The sequence below is a fragment of the Bos taurus genome, chromosome 5 (genome assembly GCF_002263795.3).
Source record: "Bos taurus isolate L1 Dominette 01449 registration number 42190680 breed Hereford chromosome 5, ARS-UCD2.0, whole genome shotgun sequence".
Lineage (NCBI taxonomy): Eukaryota > Metazoa > Chordata > Mammalia > Artiodactyla > Bovidae > Bos > Bos taurus.
Genome location: NC_037332.1, coordinates 31,088,778 through 31,099,117, shown reverse-complemented (window position 1 = coordinate 31,099,117; position 10,340 = coordinate 31,088,778). Strand labels below are relative to the sequence as shown.

The 10,340-nt window shown below is 40.8% G+C and overlaps 1 protein-coding gene across 4 annotated transcripts in view; it reads right to left on the bottom strand.

Moving 5' to 3' along the window:
- Nucleotides 1-4,105: 4,105 nt before the first annotated feature.
- CCNT1 (cyclin T1) overlaps nucleotides 4,106-10,340 on the bottom strand; it is a 40,683-nt gene continuing 34,448 nt past the window's right edge. For 2 of the 4 annotated variants that reach the window (XM_059886142.1, XM_059886143.1), the window contains one exon: nucleotides 4,106-10,078. In XM_059886142.1, the coding sequence (XP_059742125.1) occupies nucleotides 8,672-10,078 (1,407 nt within the window). In that variant the 3' untranslated portion in view covers nucleotides 4,106-8,671. 4 annotated transcript variants of the gene reach the window in all.

Here is a 10,340-nt window from a genome sequence, read left to right as displayed (position 1 = left end):
CCAAGCCACTTCAGTATTCTTGCCTGGAGAATCCCATGGACAAGAGGAGCCTGGCGGAGAGGGGTAGCAAAGAGTGGCACACGACTGAGTGACTAACACTTATTCTTTATCCCTTTCTTCTCTCTTCTATAGTGAAGTGCATTGGACTGAGAGGGCTTCCCAGATGGCTCAGATGGTAAAAGTGTCTGCCAGCAATGCAGGAGGCCCGGGTTGGATCCTTGGGTCGGGAAGATCCCCTGGAGAAGGAATGGCAATCCACTCCAGTATTCTTGCCTGGAAAATTCCATGGACAGAGGAGCCTGGTAGGCTGTAGACCATGGGGTCTCAAAGAGTCTGACACGACTGAGGGAGTCACTTTCACTTTTTTTCACTTTTTGGACTCAGAAAATTGAGTTCTGAGAAAATTGAGTAAATGAGTTCTAGTTGAGGCCTTGCTTCTCTAAAATATTCTACAATTCCATGCTAAATAACTCAGGTACATAGAATGGCAGATAAATCCCAATCTTATAATCCTTTAAGGATTTTTTAGTTAAAAGCATTTCATCTCACCAGGACTTTGGTAGACATGCTGCTGCTGCTGCTGCTGCTGCTGCTGCTGCTAAGTCTCTTCAGTCAGTGTCCGACTCTGTGCGACCCCATAGACGGCAGCCCGCCAGGCTCAGCCATCCCTGGGATTCTCCAGGCAAGAACACCGGAGTGGGTTGCCATTTCCTTCTCCAATGCATGAAAAGTGAAAGGTGAAAGTGAAGTCACTCAGTCGTGTCTGACTCTTAGCGACCCCATGGACTGCAGCCCACCAGGCTCCTCCGCCCATGGGATTTTCCAAGCAAGAGTACTGGAGTGGCTCTCCATAACCCTTGATCTTTTTTGCATCCCAACCTTCCCAAACTCTCGTATCTGCTGTCAGTTTCATTTAAGTTAGCTATTTCTCCACTACCAATAAGCCGGTGAGCATGGTAGACAATGTACAAAGCTCCAGAACAGCAGTTTAGGCACAAGAAGTGATTAAAACCAAAATGGGGAAAGGAAGGCTTACAGGTGCCTTTTCCCAAAGATGAGGGCAATCCTATAAGGCATTTTCAGAGAATGAGAATGATAACTCTGCTCCTCTGGAGTACACATTCTAGAGTAGTTTAGAATTGTGGATGCAATACAACCATTAAATAGCAACTGTGTTACATACATAAGCAAACATTCCAACCCTCAGATGTAGCGAGATTTGTTATAAACATCCTATAACTCAAAACTAGGGGAGGCAGTCACATTACAGAAAACACGGCAATCTTCAACCAAATGCAGTGATATCAAAAAGGAAAATTAAAACTACTAGAGGGAACAATGTAAAGAGGCATTAGGGACTAGGTAGAGATGCAACAAAGGCTTTAATTAGGGAGTCTAGAGAAGGCCTTAGTTGCGGGGGGGGGGGGGGGGGGGGGTGGGGGTGGGGGGGTGGGGCTGGGGGGGGCTGTGAAATCCTGCTAAGCTTGAGAAGACAAAAAATGCTATTTAGAACCACTTCTAAGTTGAGGAGAGGTAGAGATTATTAAACGGTCAAGATACTGGCAAATTCTTTCTGCTTTTTATCAAAGTAGATGGCTGTTTTTAATCCGAGGAACACTTTGTTAGCTACTGAACAGGTTAAAGCAGACCTGAGGCTGTTCGTAGAGGTTAGGAAAGATGAATTGAAGGACATTTTTAATTTTGGAGTTTGGGGGGCTAGTCCTACAGGAAGTGAGTGTTGGAGGGGGAGGGGGATAAATGAATGCTAAAATCCTGTACTTTCTATAGTCATCTTCATCTATTTTCCTTCCAGCTTATCAGGCCAAACACTGGGAGTCATCCTTGATTTCTCTTCGAACCTTACAGCAGATCCTGATGTCACTTCAGTCGTGTTCGACTCTGTGCAACCCCAGCACAGAGTCACTGGGCAGCCCACCAGGCTCCCCCGTCCCTGGGATTCTCCAGGCAAGAACAGTGGAGTGGGTTGCCATTTCCTTCTCCATACAGCAGATCCTACCAGCTCCAACTTCAAAATATGTACTTCTTGTTACCTTCAGCACTTATAACCTGGTCCAAGCCAATTTTATCTGGTAGCTTAATTACTGTGTCCTTACCTTTGACTTCCTGTAGTCCACTTTCAACACAGCAGCCAAATGAATATTTTGGGGGGTGGAGTGGGGGTCTATGCCTCACAGCTTCCAGCAGCTCGCAATCTTAGTTCCCTGACCTGAGATTGAACCTGGACCCTCGGCAGTGAAAATCCTAACCATTGCACCACCAGGGAATTCCCCACCAAATGAATATTTTAAACCCCAAGCTAGATCATGTCACTTCTCAACACTTGTCACTGGTGCTCCATTTCACTGTCTTTATAATGGCTTACAAGCCCCTACTTTATCTAGCCTTCTGCTGCTTCTATAACCACATTATCCTACTACTTACCATCTTCCTCAGTCAATTCTGTAACTAGCCCCACTGGCCTCTTTGCTCTTTCTCAAACATGCCAGTATCTTCTCACCTCACAAACTTGGCAACCTAGAATCATCTTACTCACAAATATTCCCATGGCTTGCTCTCTCACCTCTTTCAGGTCTTTGATGAACTGTAATTTCAACAATCTTACACACACACACGAAATCCCTCTCCTTCCCTGCTTTACATTCTCCAAAGTACTTATCATCTAGCATGTTTTGTCTCTTCTACAACTAGAATGTAAGTTGTATGAGGCCAAGATGCTTGTTTACTGCCATCAGTAAATGGTATATAGTACTTAGTAAATACTATATTCTAACTAAGGAATAAATGAAAGGCAAGGGAGTGCCTAAAACTACTTTCCAGAAAAGATGTATCTAGCTTTCAGTTTTAACTTGTTTTCATGACTAGGGTTCTTTGGTTTTGAGTGTTACGTGAATCAAGAAAAGGGGTTAAGATTCCACAGTGCAAAAAAGGTAGCACAAGACAAGTGAAAATCCACAAACTGAATGAATTCAACAGAAGTAGGCCCCAGAGCTAGAGATTACAATAAATACAAGCCTCTAAGGGAATCCACAGAAGTCATAGAGAGGGCTTCAAACTTTCTACAGAATGTTGAATGATAGAGATCAAGCCAATCTTACTGGTTTTCAAAACTGTCAGAGACCGGGATGCTTTAGGCACTGATGGTAAGATGAAATGTAACGCTATGCCAGTTAAACAAACCTCTGTAACTAGGGATCCAGCTGTTTGGAAGTTTGTATTGATTTATACCTCACCTATTCCCAACAATGATACAGTTGATACCTCTTTTAACAAAAGCAAATCACTAAATGTATGACTTTGTAATAAATTTATATCATCCATTCTCACACTGTTCATTTAGTACTTCTCTATTCTTCCATTTAAGTCAGACCAATATTCCTAAAATATCAGCAACTTTATCACTCAAGTTTCAGGAGGGGCACTGCCAACAAAAATGTTCTTGTAGTATTTCAGAAAATGGAAGAAGAAATGCACAGAACTCGATTTTTTTTTCAGAAGTGTTTAACACTGTTAAATTTATCTTTCTTTCCTTTTAGGGCTTTTAAACTATAGCTACTCCTAACTTTTTAAAAAATAATTTAATCATTATAGCATAAAAATTCTTTCCATTTAAATGTGTAATTTACAAGAATTACCTTGTATATGTGATTTTATTTCCCAGGAAAAGGGTGAGTATTCACTATTAGAGGCTATTAACTTTTTTCTTATAAAAGCACTGCTGTCTATACCAACATTTCAGATTTTTTCAAAGAACCAAATATACAAGTATGAATCACTGAGAGCACTCACTAGATAAGCAGTACATGTTGCTATCTTCTGTTAGAGCTGTCTGTTTCTCTGTGTGCCAGGCATCCTTCCAGGTACCCATGTGACAGTGTAGAATGAGGGGTTTCTCCGCTCAGCCACATCATACTTACACTGTCAGCTTCACTGTGATGATCAAATCTTAGGTATTCCCACTGAACTCAATTCCCACAGGATCCTGTGCAGTAAGAAAGTACATACTATACTACCAAAACTAAGACAACTACTATCGTATCAATGAAATGACAGTTAAAGACTAACTTGAAGACTCAGCACACATAAATGATCATCAGATGAGTGTTTAACATTTATTGATGGGATGGATAAATACAGATTGAGAAACATACTTGACAGCAAAATATCAAATTGATAGCCAGACTATAAAATGTATACAATGTACTTTTTAAATTTTTAAAAACATTTTTTAAAATTTTTTACAAAGAGCCCTTACTGTAATGGTCACTTACATCTTACCATTCACATAACAACAGTAGAGATCCCAGGAGTAGCATCCAGAACTGAGGTGCCCCGAGGAAGACAGAGGCAAGAGCAGAATAATATGCTGAGAAAGGACTCTTAAGAGTAATACAAAAAAAAAAAAAGACAAAAATATCACCACAAAATTGTACCTGAGTGACACAGATTGGTAAAGTGTTTCATTTTTTTTTTTCCTTCTTTGCTCTTTGGTCTGATAAGAAAAGTTTTAGGTGTGGGGAGTAGGGTGAGGAGGTGGTCAGTTTCAAATCCAGAACCTAAGTTAACACTAAGTCAAGTCAGCTGCATTCTTTTGTGTGCTTAACCCAGCCAGCACTTCCATCTTGTAACCAAATCCAATGTGATCAACCACTAATCAGTTAAGGCCTCAGCTTTCAACTGAACAGTTCCTGATAACCTGATGGAGACATACTTGCTCTGGCTTCAATTAGCATGCTGTCAAGCATCCCTCTCCATGCTTAATATGGCAACAGAAAACCCAAGTCTTTCTCTTTTCATTCACCATGAATACACACTTAAAAACAGGAAGAGTAGACACCACTTTTCAGTAAACATTCCTTTAGAGACATTAAAATGGAAGGGTCTCCCACTTAAAAATAATTCTCACTCAAGACCACTCTATCAGGCAGGATTATAGTACCAGGCTTTTTATCCCACATAGGGATAGAGAGATAAAACTGACAGTGTGATACAACATGAACATTCTTTAAACCACCAGGAACAGATACTCAGTTAAAAGCTGGGTGTTGACAAGCAGCAACACAAGAAATCTGGGGAGGCATCAGTCACTAAACGTTTAGTGGGACTGCAGAGGGCTTACTTCTCACCATGTGAAGGGTTGCATAGGCTGCTTAAATTCTCCCAACCCCAAGACAGTAACATTTATATTCCAACTTAAAGATGTTGGAGAATCCTTTTTCCCTGGCATTAAGATCAAAACAAATTATCAACAAAGGAATAATCCTTTTAAAAGTTAAATCAGTTCCCAAGTTCCCACAGTCCCCTGTTTCTGTGGGAAACACAGGTATGTTTAGAATCCAACTATAATCGGCTTTTGTCCAGGAACAAAGAGGGGAATGGATTTTCAATATGGGGAATTAGGTAGCAGAGGTGAAAGTAAATCCAGCACTGATGTTACCAGGATTTTATTTTTATATTCTAATCCATTGCTGTTCCACCTGGAGATTTAATTTTTCTATCAATACTGGTGAAGCCAATAATACAGAACTATGTAAAAGGATACATTAAATGAAAACACTAAAATCATAAAAAAAAGGGGGGGGGGGAAGCTGAGGGTCTCAGATATGGAAACACACTGATTCAAGTAAAAAGACCAGACTAATTCCTATGTATTTTCTAAACCCCAAAAGCATAACTGATACTTCAGAAGACCAACGTAGCTTTAGATTAATGCTTCACTAAAGGTAAGCAAACAGCAACACAGGTTATCTGATTAAAAGTCCTACGAACAATTCACAGATAATCGTTTTTGCCAACATGAGATTCAAGCAAAGTTTCAGGAATGAGATTTATAGAACTTGAGGCTCCAGGCCTGCTTATCACCACTTATCCTTGATAGTCTAGGTTAAAAGAGGGGGGGAAAGCCATGTTTACTAGACTAACTTTGGATGTATAAATCCTGTTTTTCACCCTTTGAAGTGGTGAGGGTAAAAGACGACACAGTGTTTAGAAACCACACAACCTCATGAAGCCTAAGTTTATGGAATTTGGACAACATGCATGCTAGTTGACAGGGACATCTGCTAACCCAAAGACAATGCAGCAAACACTTCATGCAGAGCCCATAAGGAGGCTCATAACATATGCAGAGATACAAAAGCAGACACTGCAGGAATCTTAAAACAGTATCAGGAGGCACTAATATAGAAAAGTCTCTAAACTGACCTATATCAGCAATGATCTACTAGTGCAAAGGCCAGACTATACAGCAGAAAGCAGCTTTTAGGCTCTAGTAAGCATTTTTTTCAAGGTCACTCCTGACAAAGTTCTAAGGAACTAACTACAGACTGCCATGAAGAACTGCTGAGGCCAAGTGGATATGTATGTCTGTGGTGAGGAAGTGAATGTGATTAGAAAATATGTGACATTTCATGAGAAAAACTTAAAGCTGTAAGAGACATTTTCATAATCAAATCAGTGATCATCACTTCCACAAAGATACAAAAGCAAACTAAATAACCTTTAAAGGTCAGGGAAGAAAGCTGACTCCACCAAACAAAATCTAAACGAACAGCCTAAATTTAGTAAACACATCACGCATCTACCAATTACCAAACATAACACAGAAAATATCAAGGAAAAAGAGGAAAATGTCATCTGTAAAAGTAAAGTGACATTCCAAGTCAAAAGTATTACTGGTGTATCGATCAGCAGAGAGCTCACTTTACACAGCAATAGCAGGCACTCTAGACAGTTAAAATATGCAGAGACGAAGGACACTAACTCATCTTCGGTTAAGGTTTATTGTACAAATTCCCTCCTGTATTAGGCCAGTGCATCAGCAATTCCAACTGCCTCAGTTTTCTCCCCAACCTGTTCCTGGCAAGCAGCAGCACACACAAAACTCCTATCTCCCTATGACTTTCAATGAAAAAATTCAATTTATCCATAAAGAATATTTGGTGTGAAAAAAGCTGCATTAAAATCAAGAAGACAAATTCAAACTGCATCACCTTTTCCATAGCAAAAAACACCATGAAGACTGAAGAATATCACATGAAATGATCTGTGACTTGGTGGCATTTTCAGCTGGACAACTTGGCTTAGAATTCTTTCTAGCCCCCTGAAAGATTTCTTTCAACAAAAACATTCACTCCTAAAATATGGGACAATTAAGTACCCATAAGAACAGGACTCCTGATCCATTTTTCTAAAGGACTTTTAGAAATCTCCAGAAGAACTTCTGCCTAGAATTAAAGCCACCAAAGATGGACAATCTAAACATAACAGTTATCTGTAGGCTAGGCTTGCTCACCCTCATGGCATCAGCACTGTTAAATTCGTAAGTTTCGATCTCTGAAGTCATATAGACTGCAAAAATTGAGGATGCAGCTGCTTCCCTTCAGACATACAGAAAGTCTTACATTCATAATATAATTTAAAATATAATGTCCTAAAAATTCCCAATCACAATTTTCATTGTTTTCAGTATCCTCTAGCTCCATGGCTTCTCCCAGAACTATGCTCACATATGGTCTGGGCTTCACTGAAAGGATAGCACACCCCACTTCCATTCAGGGACCCTGAGACTGCTCTCACTTGAACACTTTCCAAAAGCCCAACATGGGGGGAAAAAAAACACAATACAATTCTGTAGGGCCGAAGCCAGCCTAGCTCTCCAGCCTTCTTCCTCAATCCCATCTTTGTTCTCTATCAAAAGGAAAAAGAGGGTAAAAAAGGAAGTCTGTATAAGAGTCCAATATCAGACTATTGGCGGCACCTGCCCAAACTAGAATTTAGAAGGCTACCTTCAATTACAACATAAAGAATAGGGGAAAATATCACACCAAATATATGCCTCTTCCTCCCTTTATGCTCAAAAAGGCCACACCGTGTTCTCCCTAGTAGACTGTCGAGAAGTAGAAATGGTGAAGGACAGGGAGGGAAAGATAAAACATGATTTTTAAACACACACACACTTAATATCACACATACCCACACTTATATACACACTTACAGGTCGAAACACTTCAAGTGGCCAGAGCCTGTCTCAGCACTCATGGCCAAAATCCTATCTTCCCAACCCACCTACACACACCCCCAACCCTCCAATCCCACCCGGAAGGACTCATTACTGTGCATCTCATACACACAGCAAAATCCCTACCCCTTCCCCAATTATATAAAAAAAAAAAAACTAAACAGATAACTTACTTTCTTTAAATTATTTTTTAAAAGTCTCTTAAAAGATTTTGATGTTTAAATACTTCCTCTCTTCTTATATATTAAACACCAAAAGGATCCACAACTGTTTGATAAAACAAACCCTCCATATTTCAGTCCTGGCAAGAAGAGGGAAGATATCAACTCTAATCAACCTAATTAGGAGGTGGAGAGGCCAAGAAGAGAGAAAGTATTCTGAATCATTCACAGCTTTAACACATTCTCACCTCTCCAATACCAGTAAAAACTATAATAAAATAGTTAAATTTCTGAGGCAGGAGACATTAACAACCAAGGCCCTCAACCATCCTCCCACCTATGTCTCAATATTAATTTATTCCCTAGTCCAACAAGGGTGACATATTTCATATGAGAAGTACTTTTCTTAGTCCAGAATCAGTAGTTTAAAAACAAATGCGTTTTTAAAGAAGCTTTTTTCTCTTCTTCTTTTTCACTTGGGAAGGGGTGGAAGCGGTGGAGGAGGTTCTGATGGTAGAGGTGGCGGCCGGGGTTTGTCTGTGTTGCCAGATCTGGAGGACATTCCACCAGCCCGTGGATTCATATATTCTCCATAAGAATGAACGTATTCAAACGCCGGGGGCTGAGTGGGCTGAACACCCTGGGCATTGAGAAGGGAGTTAAGCATATTCACAGTATCTTGATAGTCTGTGGTCTGGGGTGTATTGTGACTATTGGCCCCAGTGGAGCTTTTATCCAATTTCATGTGAGGAACTCGAGTTTTACAGCTGGGCTGTGAAAAATGAAGGCCACTTGTGTCTGAGCTATGCCCAGGCAACTGGGCCATTGTAGGAAGAGGTGGGAAGGAGAAATTTATGGAAGAGGATTTAGCACTCTTGGCGGTCTTGGTTGAATGATCATACGCCACCCCTCCAGTCTCTTCAGGGAGGGGCCTTTTACGAGAAGAACTGGAAGAGGAGAAAGAGCTAGACAAGCTGTAGGGTTTGTGTGCTAAGGTGCTTGTCTGGCTACTATGTTTTGGATCACCCAGACGTTTGTTCCCAGTACCAGCTGGAAGCTGTGAGTGAGAGTGTTTGTGTGAGTGGTGATTATGATGATGATGATGATTAGATGGGTGAGTTTTGTGCTTTTCTTTGTGCTCTCGGTTCTTTGTGACACTATCATCTACAGAATTGTGCTTATCAGCTGCAGTGTGAACTTTAATGCGCATTTTTATCTCCTCTGGTTTTATAGAGGCAGCTTTATCTCCACCTGTCATTGGGATTCTCATTTTGAGAGCTGTTTTGTCAGTTTTTTCCAGAAAAGGCCGCTCAGGGTTTTCTGAGCCCTCTATGGGCATTTTCAGAATGACCGAAGAATGGCTATCATGGTGAGACAGAAGATTCTGGGCAGCATACGCGTACTGTGACTTCACATTGGCCTCCATGTTCTCCAGTTGCCTCTTCTGGGCAGCCAACTCTTCTGCATGCTTTGCACGGTATTCTTTCAGTGATACTTTAGCTGACGGCACACTCTTACTATTCTGTTTCTGGGAAACAAATGCATTTGAACCATCCTGTTGTAAGGAATGATCAGCTCCTACAAGTGCTAAATTCTCACTCTTCCGATAACCCTGAGCAGGTTCTACCTTGAAAGGAGGGTGGGAGGACAGCCAACGCTCACTTGACAACATCTCCACGTTGCTTAAGTTGCTCTTTGAGTCTTCAGTGGCTGGAAGGGAAGGCACTGCACTTGTGGTAGAAGAAGCTGACATGCTCATTAAACCTGCGATAGTTGTATCTGAAGAGCTCTGGGAAATCATATTAAGGATTGTCTGCTCCGAAGAGTTTTCATCTGCTCCTCGGTCATCTGCTTTTGTTTTCCTGTCAGCCTGCCATGCCTAGAATAAAGCAAATAGCATTTTTTTCAATTTAAGTAATTCATCATATGGGAAAAAAACACTGAAATGAGTAGACTGTGTCTGCTGTGGCATTGGGAATTGGGCTAGCCCATAACCAGAAGGCTACTCTAACATGAGACTGATAATTATTACCATCAGGAGATTTAAAATTTTTTAAACTTCAATCAAGAATCACAAGATCGCAAAGAGGCACAATACCTAAGGTATGAAAGCAAGCCAAGTGTCCAACAACAAAAAAGAA